General features: G+C 39.3%; 2 protein-coding genes and 1 pseudogene across 8 annotated transcripts in view; 2 read left to right on the forward strand and 1 right to left on the reverse strand.

Annotated features, from left to right (window-relative positions):
• The window catches only part of CASP8 (caspase 8), a 36,610-nt gene extending 21,269 nt beyond the window's left edge, over positions 1-15,341 (forward strand). For 6 of the 7 annotated variants that reach the window (XM_027773640.1, XM_006153037.3, XM_006153036.3 and 3 more), the window contains 4 exons: positions 3,277-3,341; positions 4,836-4,977; positions 12,044-12,542; positions 14,206-15,341. In XM_027773640.1, coding sequence (XP_027629441.1) covers positions 3,277-3,341; positions 4,836-4,977; positions 12,044-12,542; positions 14,206-14,341 — 842 coding nt within the window. In that variant the 3' untranslated portion in view covers positions 14,342-15,341. Of the gene's footprint in view, positions 1-3,276; positions 3,342-4,835; positions 4,978-8,570; positions 8,624-12,043; positions 12,543-14,205 lie in introns of those variants that run through there. The other variant, XM_027773641.1, reaches the window with a different exon arrangement.
• FLACC1 (flagellum associated containing coiled-coil domains 1) overlaps positions 12,502-18,434 on the reverse strand; it is a 56,897-nt gene continuing 50,964 nt past the window's right edge. Inside the window, exon 14 of the mRNA XM_014589559.2 lies at positions 12,502-12,522. The gene's annotated coding sequence lies outside the window, so the exon portion shown is untranslated. The remainder of the gene's footprint in view (positions 12,523-18,434) is intronic.
• Positions 16,156-18,434, forward strand: part of LOC102491315 (vasculin pseudogene) — a 3,242-nt pseudogene continuing 963 nt past the window's right edge.

The following is an 18,434-nucleotide window of genomic DNA, read 5'->3' on the forward strand; positions in this document are numbered from 1 at the left end:
GAGGGGGCAGGGCCCGCCTCCTGCCCCCGCCTTGGCGCGGGTCCTGTGGGGGACGTGCTGAGCCCGGGAGGGCCCGTGCAAGTCCCGCCGCCAGTCGCAGCCATCCTAACTAGGTTTTTTTTAAATACATTTTTTTTAAATTTCAAGAAAGACAATTTTAACTTTAATAAATACAAATTCAAAAATATTGGGACCAGCAGTTAGCGTAACGGCTATGTGGCTGGACTCCCACGTAGTCGACCACAGTTCGAGTCCCAGACCCAGTGACTTAAACTCACGCCAGGCACGTGTGTGTGCATGCCCAAGATCCCGAGAGGAGAATAGAGGAGAAGGGATTGCGGCGTGACCATCCCCTCTGGGGGGTGATTTCTCGCTTTCTGTCTCTCTATCTCTCTCTGTCTGTCTGATGAGCACATGCACCCTATAGCAAAAAAAAAAAAGAAAAAAAAACTCTCAAAAATAAAATTAAGAGAACTTTGCTAATACTTAAAGCCAGGAAACAGGTTAGGATTCTGTTCAAATAGTAGGTACCTACCCACAACTCCAAAAAAGACAAAACTCCTTAACACTGGAAAACAAAGCATAGAAGATCAGTAATGTTTTAGTTAAAAGTCATCAAATTCTATTTCACCAGTTCAATCTCATGTACTTTATCTTCTGTTGTGGCCCAATCTTTCCATTTAAATTCTGGAAGATAACTTTCAACTCTGGACTTGTCCCTACCATTAAGCTGATCATTTTCTTAGTTGTTTTAGAACTTATTTCTGTGTGTCTGACTTTATTTTTCCAGGAATAGCACTCTCTTCACAACTTCCTGGAGAGCTGGTCTGGTGTTGGCAAATTCTTTCAGGTTTTGTTTATCTGAGAATGTTCTTGTCTTCTCTTCCCATATGAAGGATACTCTTGCCAGATGTAGTATTCTTGATTGAAATTGTTTTTCACTCAACACTTCAGATATATTTTCCCATTCTTTCCTTGCTTGTATTATTTCAGATGAGAGGTCTGCTGTTAGCCTGATGGGATGTCCTTTGTAGGTAACTTGAAGTTTCTCTCTTGCCAATCTTAGTATCTTGTCTTTGTCCGTGGTTTTGGCCAGTCTGGCTTTAATGTGTCTTGGAGAAGATCTTCTTGGGTTGATCCTATTTTGGGGTCCTTTGTATTTCTTGGGTCTGGATCTTTGAATTACTCTCTAGGTTTGGGCATTTTTCTTCCAGGATTTTATAGAATAGATTGTCAATGCCCTTCTTAGTCTCTTCATCTTCTGGGATACTGATTATCCAGATGTTTGGACATTTAATGGTATCTAGTATTACTTGTACATTATTCTCATTTTTTGAGGGCTATTTTCTCAGTCTTGTGGTAGATTTTAATAGTCCAGCAATTCTGTCTTCTACATCTGAGATTCTATTAATTTCTGTATGCTCTAGTCTGCTTTTAATACTTTCAAAGGAGGTTTTGACTTCCTGTATTATAGCCTTCATCTCCAACAGTTCCATTTGACTCTTTTTTATGGTGTATATTTTCTCTTTCAATTCTCACAAGAACTTCCTCACCTCCTGGAACTCATTGGCTTTTTTTCTGGAGTTCATTGTCTCTCTTCTCTTCCATTTCTGTTAGCTTTATGACTATGAATACTCAAAATTCTTTATCAGACAATTCCATGAGTTCCATTGTACTATCTGTGGATGAGGAGGAGTTATACTTTTCCCTTGGGGGAGAGGCATTTTCTTGGCTTCACATATTTCTTGTGCTCCTGTGGTAATTTCTAGTCATCTGATGTGTTAGTCCTTTCTTCCTAATTTGTAGAAGATCAATCTGAGCAGTCAGAGGCTCACAGGAGGACGTGGTCTGCAAACTCATTGGCCTTGTGTTTTTCTCCCTTTGTGTCACAGATTCAGTGGGAGTTGAGGAATATGAGGACACAAATAATATTTGGATTTTGGCAACTTTTCACTTAGACCTGTCTAGACACTCAGTGCCTGGAGGCTGAGCAGCAAAGTGATGAGAGGAAAAAAAAAAAAAGGATAAGAAAACAGAGAAAGAGAGAAAGAAAAAAGAGAAAAAAAGGAAAAAGCAAAGAAGCAAAAATTATTTATTTGCTAATTTTAAAAAACAAAAAATGAAATCACTAGATCTCAGCTCTCATGGCGGACTCAGTCTTCTTCTGGCCTGCCCTTTCTGTTTGCCTAGATAGGAGGAGGAAAAGGGATTATTACCAAGATAAAGGAGGATTTCAGAGCCAAGAAAAAACTTTACCTTAAAAATTTTTTTTAAAAGAAAATTTTTTTTTCCTTTGGAGAGGTTTTTTTTTTTGTTGTTTTTTTGTTTTTTTTTTTTTTTTGTTTTTTTTGTGTATTTATTTATTTATTTATTTGGACAGGTTTTTGCTATAGGGCACATGCACTCGCCAGACAAACAGAGACAGACGACGACCATGCCGCAATCCCTTCTCCTCCATTCTCCTCTCAGGATCTTGGGCATGTACGCACACGCACCCGGTGACTCGAACCACGGTTGACTACATGGGAGTCCAGCAACATAGACATTATGCTAACTGCTGGTCCCAAAATAAAACTTTTAAAAGTGAAAAAAACAGAGACAGGGAGACAGAAAGAGACAGAGACAGAGAAAAGGACATAGTGGGCACCACCAGGGTGACTTCTCAGCAGAACATCTTCTTTGCTTTTCTCCCTGAAATCACTAGATCTCAGTTCTCATAGCAGACTCCCATACCAGGAACATTTGAGTTTGTGCCCAAAATCCCCAGAGGAGAATAGAGGAGAAGGGATTGCAGTGTGGCCATCCCTGCTATGGGAGAAAAACACATCAGGTGTGTGTGCATGTGCGCTCCCTTTCTGTGTCTCTGTTTCTCTGGTGAACGCATGTGCCCTATAGCAAAAATCTCTCTTAAGAGAACCATATGTTGGGGAACCAGCAGTTAGCGTAATGGCTATGTCACTGGACTCCCACATAGTCGACCGTGGTTCGTGTCCCGGACCCGGTGGCTTAAAACTCACGCCGGGCGCGTGTGCGTGCGTGCCCAAGATCCCGAGAGGAGAATGGCGGAGAAGGGATTGCGGCGTGACCATCCCCCCTGGGGGGTGATTTCTCGCTTTCTGTCTCTATGTCTCTCTCTGTCTGTCTGGCGAGCGCACGCGCCCTACAGTGAAAATCTCTCCAAAAAAAAAAAAAAGAGAACCATATGTTATCTTATTTCTTTACCAAAGCATTTTCCTGCTATGTCTCACTATATATGTGTCTCTTCCTTGCTTGTAGGGGAGGGGCCATCTGGAATGCTGGCAATGGCGGATTCTTCTAGAGAACAAGACAGTGAGTCACAGGTACATGGAAACCAACCTCCACATCCTCTTTCACTTTGCATCACCACATCCTCTTGCCCTTTGCATCACAGAGACTAGCCATTGTATTTATTTATTAGCTTTTAATTTTTGTCTTCACTGCCATGGAAACCAATAGCAGGTGATACTTGTTGAAAATTTTGAGAACAGTTGAAAAGAACCCAAGAAGTTAAAAATGTGACTTAAGCTTTTAAATGTGATCTCTTTAGATTCCTATATGTTTCAGCTTTATTTCAAAACTAGAGACAAAGGTATTGGGATAGTTGGTGGGTATAGGGGTGTGGGGTGGGAAGTTTCCTACTCAACCCTTTGGCAGCAGGGGGAATGCTTTGGAAGAAGAGTCTAGCAGGACTGGAGAAGGCAAAGACCTTCCTATGGCTTGACATGTCAGGAGGTTTCTGCTGTGTGATGTGTTGTAAGGGGTGAACACTCCTAATCTAGCCATCTCTACGTGTCATCTCCATGAGCCAGCAGAAAATGTCCTTTCTAGACAGAATATCTTCTCCTTACAGGACCTTCCACAGTTCACCAGGTACATTCTCACTCATTAACCCTTTCACTCCTCCCTATGGCAGGAAGCAGAGGAAACCCTGAACAACTGAATTAGACCTGAGAGAGACCTGAGAAAATTACCAGACCCCTCTCACTGAAAATAAAGGCTTAACTGAAGTAACATGGCACTCTTTAAACAGTATAGTACTCTACAGTGAGCATCCCGGGCCAGCCCATGGCCTGGTGGTGAAGGAACCAGATCCTACATGGCTGATTGCGTAGTCCATGTCCCAGACCAGCAGCTTGAAAAACATGACTAGCACATGCTTGTGTGAGTCCAAAATTCTGAAAGGAGGGAGAAATGGAAGAGAAGGGATTACAGCATGCCTCATTTCTCTCCTTCCCTCTTCCTGTCTCTTTCTTTGGCCTCTCGCAAAAACAAACAGACAAACAAAAAAACAATAAAATAAAATGTCACACGAGAAGTCTCAGCTGTTCATGAAGAAGCAGGGATGAGTTGAATGGATAGCCCAGAGAAAACCTAGGTCATGGAGGTCCAGCCCAGAGACATTCATTCATTCATTCAGCAACTCTTGATTGAGCTCTCGCAAGTCAAAGAAGCCTTACTCCTGGCACAGGTGTTACCTGACTTGAAGCGTCTTATGGATAGTAAAGGAAGCAGAAATAAGAACAAATGTGATAACTTAAAAATGATGACAACAGTATTAACATATGTGCTTGAGATGCCCCAGTGATGGGATGCTGGCTTTCCAAAGATGGGGTAGAAGTCTTGAAATCCTGTGTGAGAGAAATAGCAGAAAATAGTTCTTCAGGGAAACACTCCCAAGTGAGAGTGGAGCAATAGAAAGTGCACTTGTTCCCTAGTCTGGCTTAGAGGCTATCTCCTGATTAGGTAGTTTTTTGTTTACCTTCTAATGTTTGATCCACAGAGTCAGCTCCTGGGCTGGGTTTTTTGTTTTCCAGACATTGGACAAGGTTTATCGAATGAAAAGTAAACCTCGGGGCTACTGTCTGATCTTCAACAATCACAATTTTAGCCAAGCACGTATGGAGGTACCCAAACATCAGAGCATTAAGGACAGGAATGGAACAGACGTGGATGCAGGTACAGTAGAATCCAAGAGAGGGATGTGAAATATTTATGTCCCTATTTTTTTTGTTTGTTTTGTTATCAGAAGGGGGGAGAACGAAACCTGTATCAAAAGGCCACATGTTTCAAGAAAAGGGATTTAAATATATATCCCCAAGGAGAATTTATACATTTTTATATATGTTAGTTTTCTGATTTTGTTTTTTTAATTTATATTTTTAAATCAAAGCAATGTATGAATAAAGGTAAAATGTCAAATATTATTAAAAAGTTTATAATGAAAAGCAACAATAAATTTTTCTTGTAATTCAACTAATGAGTAGTTCTGTAGAACATATTAGGTTAAAAAAATGCCTTGATATCAAGATTCTTCATAGAAGTGGCATTTATAGGCTTAGCCTTGGTACACAGGTGTTACTAACCTGCAGTGCTGGAAGCCACATGGCTGGCTGTGGACTTGATCCTGAGTTGATCTGAAACACATTGGAGTGCCCAAGATCCTGATGAGCTGGAGGGCTATGTGAAGGGGACTGTGTGTGGCATGATAAAACCCTGTTGAGGATCCTTATCTGTCTTTCTCTCATTAAAGAAATTTAAAAAGTTTTTAAAGGGCTGGCTATAGTGCAGTGGTTAAGGAAGCCAGATCCCACATGGCTGTCTGTGGTTTGAATCTTGGCCCTAGCAACTTGAAAAACATTCCAGGAACAGGTGCATGCATGCTCAAAATCCTAGCAGGAAGGAGGAATGGAAGAAAAAGGATTCTAGAAATGATGACACCCGCGGGGTGGGGGAGGGCTTTCCTCTCTCTCTCAAAAAATCCCTGATGAGCACAAATGCTTTCTGGCAATTAAAAATATTATAGAAAAGAAGCAGCATTTACAATAGGTGGGCTATTGAGTACAGGAGAAATAAGAATTCTTAGCAGAAATAGCATTTTCAAATGTTAAACTCACCAGAAATTCTTTTGCACAGCCTGTTTAAGCTAAGATTAAGAACCTAGGGACCAGCAGTTAGCGTAATGGCTATGTCGCTGAACTCCCATGTAGCCAACCACGGTTCGAGTCCCAGACCCGGTGGCTTATACTCACACCAGGCATGTGTGCATGTGTGCCCAAGATCCCAAGAGGAGAATAGAGGAGAAGGGATTGCGGCATGGCCATCCCCCCGAGGGGTGATTTATCGCTTCCTATATGTGAATAAAAATGAAAAAATAATGTGGTATATGAATCTGACTACATCTAAAAGTAATAACAGAAATAATCCAAAGCCACACATCAATATCGGTAATTTCAATTTGATCAAAGAACTTTTGAAAATGGTATTTATAAATCACACCATCAGTTAATGAGTTATTTTTTAAATTGATTAAAATTTAGAAAATTAATGTAGACTAATTATAATAATCAAGACTGTTAAATGACCCCTGTTAACACTTGTTTATTCAAGTACATTTATTTCAAGGGTTACTATTATTTTATTATTTATTTATTTATCTTTTAGTTTTTTTTGCTACCGGGCACATGCACTTGCCAGAAAAAGAGAGAGGAAGAGAGGGAAAGTGAGAAATCACCCTCCATTGGTGATGGCCACAATGGAATCCCTTCTCCAGTCTTCTTTTTGGATTTTGGGCAGGCACACATACATGCTCAATGTGATTTTCAAGCTGCCAAGTCCAGGACTCAAACCAGTCAGCCACATAAGATCCAGTGCCTTAACCTCCATGCCATCTGTTAGCCCCATCCAAATTTTTAAAAAGCTACAGGGCTTAAGCCTATTGATCACATCATTTGTCATTATGTACTTGGTATTAAAAAAAAAAGTTACAGACCTTTGATTTCTATTTGTTTAATATTTAAAAATTTCTACAGAAATAACATTTAATTCTATTTTTGGCAGCTTTTAAAAAAGTTAATTTTATTCATGATAGAAAGTGCATGTGCACATGTATGAGAGAGAGAAAAGAACCCTTGATGGAGTATTTTCATACTTCTGTCCCCTTTCCCTGCCCCTCTAGTCTATCAGGATCTTAGGGACATACATATATACCTGATATGTTTTTAGATGGACACAGGATCTGAACCTGTGATTGACCATGTGACTTCCAGCACTGCTATTCAGTTTGCTATTGACTGTGCCACCAGGTTGGGCCCTTTCTACTTGGGTTTTCCTGTTGGGTTGTTTTATTTTTTAATCTGGCTTGTGATTGGCTGGTTTCTGGTTGGCATTTGAATTTGCACATCCTGTTTTTTCTGTTCCTGTTCTTATGTTCTAAGTTGAATGAGTAAAAGTAGCTCCTTGAATTATTTCTTCTAGATGCTCCCCTCTGTCTGGCTGCAGTGCCTCACGAACTGCTTTATAGTAATTTTTTCTAACTTATTGTATGATTTTTAAATTTACATTCAACTATTGCACATCTCCATAACGCACAATATTGTTTTTCAGAGTATGCATGCAGTGCATGATAGTTAAATCAAGGATATTACCACATACATCATTTTTGATAGAGAACTTTACATTCTTCTGTGTTAAATGTTTCTTTCCTTTCCCCATACCACCCATCCTCTACCATCCACTCCCTTTCCTTATAGGCTATGGTATCTACACTTATCCTTCCTGTTATTAGATCTCCAGATCTTTCCATTTCTGCCATAGAGTGTTGACATTTGGTATATATTGAGAGAGGGATATACAGTGTTTGTCTTTCATAGTCTAGCTTACTTTGCTTAGCATTAAATCTTCTTATAGTCATTTTCTTCATCAACACCACACATTTCCAAGGGAATCAGAAGTTTCCCATAGAACCAATACATTATGTTTGTCTTGCCAGAGTTTTTCCAACAAAACAAGGTTCCTTTACATTTTAAAGTTATTATTTTTTTCTATTCCTAATGCTGGATTGTCCTTTGATGATTTATGTTTAGCTCTGATATGCTGATACTGACAAAATGTTAAGGAAAGAATAAATAGCATATAATTCAAACAATATCAAGAGAACAAGAATGGAGACCACAGTTAATGAAGGGTTTCAAACAATTTTTGGAAAAACGGAATAAAGGAGGATAGGTAATAATAGACTTAACAGAGAAAGCTACAACTGAGTGATTACAGTGGGGAAAATAGAAAACCAGGAAGCTCATTTATTTCACAGAATCTTGGAGAAATTCAGGAATTGGAGATACAAACAGTAGTGTGGAAATTAGCTGAAAATAAGGAAACTCTTTGAAAGTCTGAATAAGGCACAATGATACCCCCAAATCCATATGCTCATCTCACAGAGTCAGCAACTCTTCCTATTCTGCCATCATAAGGGACAGGAAGTTTATTTTCTTGTAAAATTGATCCATAAGGGCTTTAGACTTGGGGTGGGGATACCAGGCTTATCAAAGAAAGAAATGAAGCAACTTGTTGAAAACAGATTAAATAAAATTCAACCTACTGGTGCTATCGAGTAAGATCTCTAACTCAACGTGGTCCCCAAAATACTAACAGCAGATAGGAATTTTTCCTTCAGAGATCCTTAAAGCCCCAATGTCTTAGTCCATTTTCTGTTGCTATAACCTATTCTGAGATTGGCTATTTTATAAAGAAAGGAAATTTATTTCTTACAGTTCTGGAGGCTGGGAAGTCCAAGGGCATGATGCCAGTGTCTGATCAGCATCTGGTGAGGGCCTTCTTACTGTGTCATAACATAGCATAACATGGTAGATGGACTAGCAAGCAGTCCACTCTCATCATAACTCACTAATCCATTAATGCATGAATAGGTTAATGCATTAATGCATCATGCTATTTAGTTCTACTCCTTAATACAGTTATAATAGGGATTATGTTTAAATGTGAGTTTATGAAGGGACAAATATTCAAGCCATAGCACCCCAGATAAAAGATCTATAGATGATGACATCTGGCCTATGATCATACCACCCTGAATGTACCCAATCTTGTCTGATTTTGGAAGCTAAGCAGGGGTGGTCCTGGTTAGTATTGGGATGAGAGCCAATGACATCTGGGTCTCCTAATGAAATGTTCAGATTTTTTGACCAGTTACCCTGCTGTGAAGTTTAACAGTGAACAAACCATAGCACAGAAACAGGATTTCAATCAACTTTAAAAAAAAAAACTTTTTTCTTTATTCATGATAGAACATATGCGCATGAGAGAGATATGAGCACCCTCACAGAATCTGGTCTTGCCACGATCCCCTTCTTCCAGTCTTCCAGCCCAGCAGATCTTGGACACTCACATGTATGCCTAGTATATTTCAGGTTGACCAGGCCAGGGATTTGAACCATGGTTATCATGTGGGATCTGGCTTCTCTTGAGCAGCATATTACTGCTGTGCCATGGAACCAGCCTCAATCAACTTTTTAATTGAATAGTTAATTTATTAATGGACATCTCAGGATCATAAGGCTTAAGAAGAAAGCTTCTTATATAAAAGAAAGAGGCAATACAAATCAGAAAAAAAATGAAACAATATGAATGAAAAAGATAATGTTGAGAAAAAGGGTACTTTTAAAAAAGTGATATTTAATATTTTTAGAGAAATAGTAAAAGATCTATAAAAGAACAAGATGTTATAAAAAAGGAACATTAGGGGGACTAGCAGGTAGCTCAGTAGTTAAGGTTCTGGATTCCTACTTGGCCTATCGCTGTTTGAGTCCCAGACCTGGTGGCTTGAAATTCACATTAGGTGTGAGTATGTGTGTGTCCAAAATCCAGAGAGCAGAATGGAGGAGAAGGGATTGTAGTGTGGCCATCTCCTCTGGGGGTGATTTCTCACTTTCTGTCTCTGTTTTTCTGTCTTTTGGGCGAGCACTCACAAAAACTTTTTTCAAATAAATAAATAAATAAACAAAGGGACTATAACAAGAAAGAGTTCTTTAAAATAAAAAATATGAGTGCCAAAATGAAAAATTCAGACTGTGGAAGACAGTCTTAAAAAGTAGGACAAGTCATGGGTCCACCAATCATGGTAGTTAAGGCACTGGATTTCCACATGACTGATCATGGTTTGAGTCCCAGATCCAATGGCTGGAAAATCATGCTAGGGGTGTGTATGTGTGTACCCAAAATACCAAGAGGAGAATGGAGGAAAAGGTATTGTGGCATAGCCATCACCCTGGAAGGTGCTTTCTTTCTTTTTTTCTTTTTGGAGAGGTTTTTTTTTTTGCTATAGGGCGCGTGCGCTCGCCAGACAGAGAGAGACAGAGAGACAGAAAGCGAGAAATAATCCCCCAGGGGGGATGGCCACCGCAATCCCTTCTCCTCCATTCTCCTCTCGGGATCTTGCGCATGCACGCACACGCGCCCGGTGTGAGTTTTAAGCCACCAGGTCCGGGACGCGAACTGCGGTCGACTACGTGGGAGTACAGCGACATAGCCATTATGCTAACTGCTGGTCCCTGGAAGGTGCTTTCTCACTTTCTCTCTGTTTTCTGTCTCTTCTCTCTCTGATGAGCATATGTGCTGTATAACAACAACAACAAAAAAATGTAGGCAAGACAAAAAGAAAAAGGAATGGAAAAACTGGGACATCCATCCTCTGACAGGAATTCTAGATGGAGAGGACAGAGAAAATAGGAGGAAACAGAACTGAATGACACAGTCTCCAGAGTGAAAGGGCCTAATAAATTGAGAAAGAGTGACACAAAAGCATAACACAAAGTATCAAGAAGTATGAAAGTAGAAATAAAGACTCATGTAAGGACTACAAAATTTATTCCTCATGTACTAGTGGATATGTTCCAGCAAAACTAATTAGTAAGCCATTAATGCATCATGCTGGGTTCAGGAAGTAGGGACTGTACTGTGGAAGATACAGATATTCCAGGAGAAGAGAAGGTCATCAAGCCTAAGGAGCAGCCAGGTGGAATTGGAACAGAATTGATATAATGCTTGAAAAGGGTAATGCTGCAGGAGTGCTACAGAAGAAAATAAAAATGAGTCAGACAAATCGTTGAAAGACCAGATCTATTAGAGCATTTGGATTAAATAATAATAATAATAATGTTAAGCAACTAGGAAACAAAGCAAATGAGAAAGTAGTGCAATTACTAATTCCAGGAAAGACAAAAAGTTTAATAAGAAAGAAAATATAAAGAACATGATATGTATGCAGTCATACTAATAGAAATACTATAGTGGATTCAACCAAAAGTTGCAAATAACTGCATAGGAGCACCAACTGGTGATCTTCCATAATAAGAATCAATACAAAAGTCTAAAATAAAAATGAATAAATAGTAGTGTCCTGAATTCATTATAAAATAGGGACAGATATCATAAAGAGTATTTAAAAGTTCAAAGTGGTTGTCTTCATGGAATATAACTGAGCAATAGGAAGGGGTAGGAAGAGAATAACTTTTTGTAACAGATGTTTTGGGTCTATTTAAAAAATATTTTATTTTAATATAAATAATTTTAAGAGGGTTCAGTATAAAATAAATATGAATCTTTTATTAAAAATTGTTGTGCCTTTTTTCAGAGTATATAAATAATACAATCATCTTTTTTTTTTTTTTGGAGAGGTTTTTTGCTATAGGGCGCGTGTGCTCACCAGACAGACAGAGAGAGACAGAGAGACAGAAAGCGAGAAATCACCCCCCAGAGGGGATGGCCATGCCGCAATCCCTTCTCCTCCATTCTCCTCTCGGGATCTTGGGCACGCACACACACGCGCCCGGCGTGAGTTTTAAGCTACCGGGTCTGGGATGTGAACCGCGGTCGACTATGTGGGAGTCCAGCAACAGCCATTACGCTAACTGCTGGTCCCTCAATACAATCATCTTTTAAATTGTTCTGGTAGAACTGGTTTACACAGCTTGTAAATTAGTTTAGAAAAGACAATGGGCTAATAACAACACACTCCCCTTTTTTGCCTCAGAACTTGGAAATGTTTCCAGTTGGTACAATAACTATTTAAAGCCTGAGCTACTAATAAGCTACTAATATAGAACACCTTGTTCTTAAGTTCTGGTTCAAATACTTTTCTGTCAATGTTGAACCTGTTATGTCTAGCTCTGGGAAGAGGTATGGAAATTATTTTGGTCTAACATGACTTTTCTTATTTGCTTTCCAGAGGCTTTAGACAAGACCTTCAGTGAACTTCATTTTGAGATAGTACATTACAAAGACTGCACTGCTAAAAATATCTGTGATATTTTGAAATTCTACCAACGCAAGAATCACAATAGCAAGGATTGCTTCGTCTGCTGTATCCTCTCCCATGGAGACAAGGGCATTGTCTACGGCACTGATGGACAGGAGGCCTCCATATATGAGCTGACCTCTTATTTTACTGGTTCCAAGTGCCCTTCCCTTGCTGGGAAACCCAAAGTCTTTTTTATTCAGGCTTGTCAAGGGGATAACTACCACAAAGGGGTACCTTATGAAACCGACTCAGAGGAGAGGGAAGCTTATTTGGAAATGGACTCACCTGAAAGGAGATATATCCCAGATGAAGCTGACTTTCTGTTGGGGATGGCCACAGTGAACAACTGTGTTTCCTATCGAAGCACTGTAGAGGGATCCTGGTATATCCAGTCACTTTGCCAGAGTCTGAGAGAAAGATGTCCCCGGTAAGTTTTTCTTACCCAATCCTCCTCAAGTTTACACTACTTATCCCCCTTTCTCATCACTCCTACCACATATCCACATTCAGAGCCCATTGGAAAGTGCTTTATATGTGAGGTAATATTAACAGAACAGATAAGTGTCTAAGGGAAGTAATTTCTATTCATCTCTGGTTATCTAGCTATGGATCGCATAGCTATACTTCCCAGGTCAGTTGCAAAATGGGAGAGATGACAAATGTTAACATCTTTAGTCACAGGAGGAAAAATTGAAACACTTATTGAGGGGTTTCCTTTATTTAGCACCTCAAAGGACAAGCAGGATATCACGGCTGGGAAGGATAGTGAAGTCATACAGTCCTGCTTTCTGTCGTTAGACAGAAGCATGACTGAGCTTATTCAACTAGTTTTAGATGTCTTCCAAGAAGGCAATAACCCACTTTATTGCTTAAGATCCTCCAATTCTGTCAAAAGTTCTATAATAGTGAATCAGCTTCAGACCGGTTGTCTTGGTACATGGTGAGAGGTACATAGCAAAGACGAGGAGCCTTTTATATTTCCACTAATTTGGTCTGTTTGGAGCCATGAACAGAGGGAAGCACCCTTCATTTATTATATGATCTACTTCCTTTAGTTAAATTATGGCTTCCTATGTCACAGTTTACCCCAAAGCACACACAACTGATAGATGAATAGCAAGAAATCTTCTACAGGTTCCTTCTAGCCTGGTATGTCTTTATGATTTGAGTATATGAAGAGTGAGAACTTCTTGGGAACCAGCAGTTGGCGTAATGGCTATGTCGCTGGACTCCCATGTAGTCGACCGTGGTTCGCGTCCCGGACCCGGTGGCTTAAAACTCACGCCGGGCGCGTGTGCTTGCGTGCCCAAGATCCTGAGAGGAGAATGGAGGAGAAGGGATTGCGGCGTGACCATCCCCCCTGGGGGGTGATTTCTCGCTTTCTGTCTCTAATGTCTCTCTCTGTCTGTCTGGCGAGCGCACGCGCCCTATAGTGAAAATCTCTCCAAAAAATAAAAAAATAAAAAATAAAAAAATAAATTAAAAAAAAAAAAAAGAGTGAGAACTTCTTGTGGCATATGAAAGGGTGAAGCATCGATGAGATGCTTTCATTTTGCAACTCAGATCATGAATCCTGCAGGTTCTGGGGGCTGGCCATGGAAGTAGACCAAGAGATTGCCCAACAAAACTGCTAGGAGGCTCTGATGAGAAAGAGGTAGAGGTGGCTGCAGAGACGTATGAATTCACTGGCTTAAAGTTTGATTGCATTAGAGAAGAATCCAAAGAAATGATGTTAATTTGAGGCAGAAGGTATTGGGGATCATTCAGGCGATGGCGAAGACTAAGAGCCTATGGGTTACACAGTGAGAGGCACACAGGCCAGGAGAGCAAGAAGCCAAATACTGACACTGATGTCTCCGATGGTCAGAAGAGATCCCTAATACATTAAAAGTAAGTTATTAAGCCCAGAGACTGTTCTTTTACCTGGACAGCTTTAGTAGGTCTTGGTTTGGCAATTTTTGGGTTTCAATTGCCTGATGTTTTCAGAGAAAGAACTATAGCGTTGTCACTGTGCACAGCAAATGAAACAGTTCATCAGCAGTGTTCTGCCCATGGATGGTCACCATGTTCTGCTGTGTTTTGTTTTTCAGAGGCGATGATATTCTCACCATCCTGACTGAAGTAAACTATGACGTGAGCAATAAGGATGACAGGATACACAAGGGGAAACAAATGCCACAACCCACCTTCACACTAAGAAAAAAACTCTACTTCTCTCTTCACTGATGCTGCTGTTTACATGTAACACTATGCTTACCTTTCGATAAGCTACTTCTGTTTTGCACTTTTTTATTTTTTGGATTTTTTGGAAAGAGAGAGACTTCTCTGGCTTTTTAACAGCAGTCATGTTTTGAAATTTATAATCATAGCATTATTTTAATTGTACTTTTAAAAAAATGGAAAAGAGTCTGAAGGAAATACAGTTCTCATGAAAAGTATGGTAAATTTTAAAGAAATGTGCAAAATTTCAGTGTTTAAAATCAGTGGCCAATTGTTTCATCACTCATCTTCTGTCTGTTTTCAATCCCAAAGAATTTAATTTCATTCCTTTCAAATTATTAGGCCCTAAAACAAGACAAAACAAACAAAAAACAGGTCATTTTTCCAACCTTTTAGCCTTTAACAGTGACACAAAAACATTTAAGGCACAGAAGAGGGGAAGTGAAAGTAATTTCCCGCTAAGAGGCCCCAGATAAACAAATACTAAAGTACTGGGAGACACTACCTGTTTCTCCTCTCTGTGAGAGGGCCGTATCTCATTCCTAGTTCCTATGGTAATCTGTCAATTTGTATTCCAGCCATCTGTTGTGGCTCTCTGGGGAATGCCTGAGATAGCCTCTCAAAGGTCACTGAGGGAGATTTTGTTATCTGACCTAGCTAAAAGAACCGTATCTATATTGAGGTCTAGTGTGTAATGCTCCAGCCTCCAGACTGGTCACAGCTGGGAGATGGGACAGCAATATCAGAAACACTCGAGCTTCCTTCTTGCCTCAAAAGCAATGGAAAGATCCTCTGATTTCATGATGAAAGGCATATGACTCTATTTGGCTTAGATTGTGATTTCACAAGACCTAGGGATGATTTTCTTGGAGGTTTTTGTGTTAGGACATGCACACTCGCCAGAGAGCAAGAGAGACAGAGACAGTGAGAGGGAAGATGAGAAATCACCCCCTGCTCCAGGGGAGATGGCCACACCACAATCCATTTTCCATTCTCCTCCCAGGTTCTTGGGCATGCATGCACACATGCCCAGTGTGAGTTTCAAACCATGATGTTCGGTACTCGAACCACACGGATGGTCTTGTAGGAGACCAGTGATGTAGCTGCTATGCCATCTGCTGTTCCGATGATTTTCTTGGTTTGTATTAATCATGAGATCATGAATAATATTTCTGAAAGAACCAAATTAATAGAACATTAATGTTCTGTCCCTCTCTTTCCAAGCAATCCTCTACACTACCTAAAGAAATCTTTTAAAAATATATTTAGATATATTTACTCTTAATTTAAAATCTTTTAAAAACCTATTCTGTTCTCAAATCTTCTATTTAGTCTCATCTTTTGTTCTTACATACATGCTTCTGAGCTAGCATGACTTGCTGCTTGCTAACCATGTCATGTTTGTTTCATGCGTTTGCTTTTGCCTTTTTCTGTACTCTTTTTATTATAAATTAGTTTTTTATAAGTATTTTTCGAAAAATATTTTTAATGAAATAAAATATGTTACTCTTTTCTGTACTCTTTTTATTATAAATTAGTTTTTTATAAGTATTTTTCGAAAAATATTTTTAATGAAATAAAATATGTTACTCTTTTCTGTACTCTTTTTATTATAAATTAGTTTTTTATAAGTATTTTTCGAAAAATATTTTTAATGAAATAAAATATGTTATCTTATTGTTCATTGGAGATGTTTCTTTCGTTTGTGTTGCTTTGTTTTGTATTTTGCTAATGGTGTCTCACAGGTGGAAAAACGTCTGGCTTGCAGACACATTTTACAAGTCTCCCAATATTGGCTTTCACGGTGGTGTTTTAACAATATGCTGTTGGGACTGAGACTGGTGGTGGGGGAGGGAAAAGCGGCAAAAGGGGATTATTCAAAGTACCGAAAACCTCCTCCTGAGAGCAGCGGCACTCCCAGGCCAGGGGCACCTCTGGTGGGGCAGAAGGTGATTGCGTTACACAGATAAGATCATCATCTAGGTTTTGGGTAAAAGGCCCCGGATATTTCACGTGGCCATTTTGGAATTACAATGTTTTGGGGGGTATTTTCGTCTCAGAAGTTTATTAAAATTGGCAAGCATCATCTCTGAAGTGAATCCATAGTAGTGAACAATTCAACAAGCTACTTAAAAAAGAGACCCAGGCTTCTCTTCAGTATTTTGGTTCAAACGGATTATATAACTGGTTAAAATATTTCAGTTGGTGGTATTTTTTTCGCCTCCCTTCACCCCTCCCCTATTGTTGGTATTCTTCAGCCAGCACTGTAAGATATGTTTAATTTGTGTACTGAGTAGTTTAAGCAGTTTCAAATTGTGGTTTAAATATTGCTGAAGTTTCATGTAGTTTATTTTTACCTTTATTACAAGTTTTAGGAATTTTTGACCTCAGCTGTTTTCATGTCATAATGGGACAGCTTTTCTAAATGAAGACATTGAAAGAATACAGCATCTTTTTCCTTTTGTCTTTTATTTACGTGGAAATTTAAGATGTTGCAGTTTCCCGGCAGCGTGGTAGTATTGAGATAGCTGTGTGTGTCTCTCTGTATGTTTAGGAATGCTCTTCAGATCTGAACTTTTCTTTTTGTTTTTGCTTTTTGGCTTATAAATTGGATTATTTCATCTGGAGTGGATAAGTACAACAGTGACACGTACATGGAATAATAAAGAAGACTTTGATCTTAAATCCAAGGAACTTGGCTAATTCTGGAGATAGCCATATGAAAACTTTAAAAAAGAAGTATGGGTAGCTGACTTGTAACTCTACGTCAAATAGTCACAGGTCAAGTATCTTCAAAGAACTTGGATATTATTTCAGAGGATACAAAATAAGAAAACAAACCGGAAAACATAAAGATTACAGAGAAAAAACCAACACCTTCCTGTGCAGTCCTGTTGGAATTTGTAAGTATTATTAAATGTTCATTTGTAAACTGTAAGGAGAGTAAGTTTATCCTGTGTTATTCTTGGAAGTCTTTCAGTTTCTTGCAGTAATATTGCGTCCTACTCCACCATCATCAACAAAGTCGTCACTGAATTTTGAGAACATTCTGAAAACTTTCCATGGACAGAAAATCGTTATGATGTGAGTCGTCGCCGACACAACTCCTCAGATGGCTTTGATTCTGGTATTGGACGTTCTAATGGAGGTAACTTTGGAAGGAAAGAAAAAAATGGATGGCGTACACATGGAAGAAATGGTACTGAAAACATAAATCATCGAGGGGGATACCATGGTGGAAGTTTCCGTTCTCGTAACAGTATTTTCCATTCTGGGAAAAACCAAGGACTACATGAAAACAACATACCTGACAATGAAGCTGGGAGGAAAGAAGACAAGAGAGAACGTAAACAGTTTGAGGCTGAAGATTTTCCATCTTTAAATCCTGAATATGAGAGAGAACCAAATCAGAATAAATCATTAGCTACAGGTGTGTGGGGCCTACACGCCCAGACACACACATACCCAACCAAAAAAATCTTCCAAGCTCCTCTCTTAGAATATCCTCTGAATCCTAAATCTAGAGCCCCAAGGATGCTGGTCATTAAGAAAGGTAACACAAAAGACTTACAGCTATCTGGATTCCCAGTAGTAGGAAATCTTCAGTCACAGCCAGTTAAGAACTGAACTGGTCCAAGTGTTTATAAAGGCTTAGTTCCTAAACCTGCTGCACCACCTACAAAGCCTACACAATGGAAAAGCCAAACTAAAGAAAATAAAGTTGGGACTTCTTTTCCTCATGAGTCTACATATGGTGTTGGCAACTTTAATGCTTTTAAGTCAACTGGGAAGATTTTAGTACATCAACAAATTCAGTGAAAGAGTGGTGTAATCGCTCAAATTCCTCTTCACTTGTTGACAAACTTAATCAGCAGCCTAGTCTAACCAAACTTACATGAATGCGCACTGATAAGAAGAGTGAATTTTTGAAAGCATTAAAAAGGGATGGAGTAGAAGAGGAACATGAAGATGAAAGCCATGCTGGCTCAGAAAAGGATGAGGACTCGTTTAATTTGCATAACAGCAGTAGTACTCCCCAAGAAAGGGATATAAATAGAAACTTTTTTTTTTTTTTGAGAGATTTTCACTATAGGGCGTG

The sequence above is a fragment of the Tupaia chinensis genome, unplaced genomic scaffold (assembly GCF_000334495.1).
Source record: "Tupaia chinensis unplaced genomic scaffold, TupChi_1.0 Scaffold000361_2, whole genome shotgun sequence".
NCBI classification, from domain to species: Eukaryota; Metazoa; Chordata; class Mammalia; order Scandentia; family Tupaiidae; genus Tupaia; species Tupaia belangeri.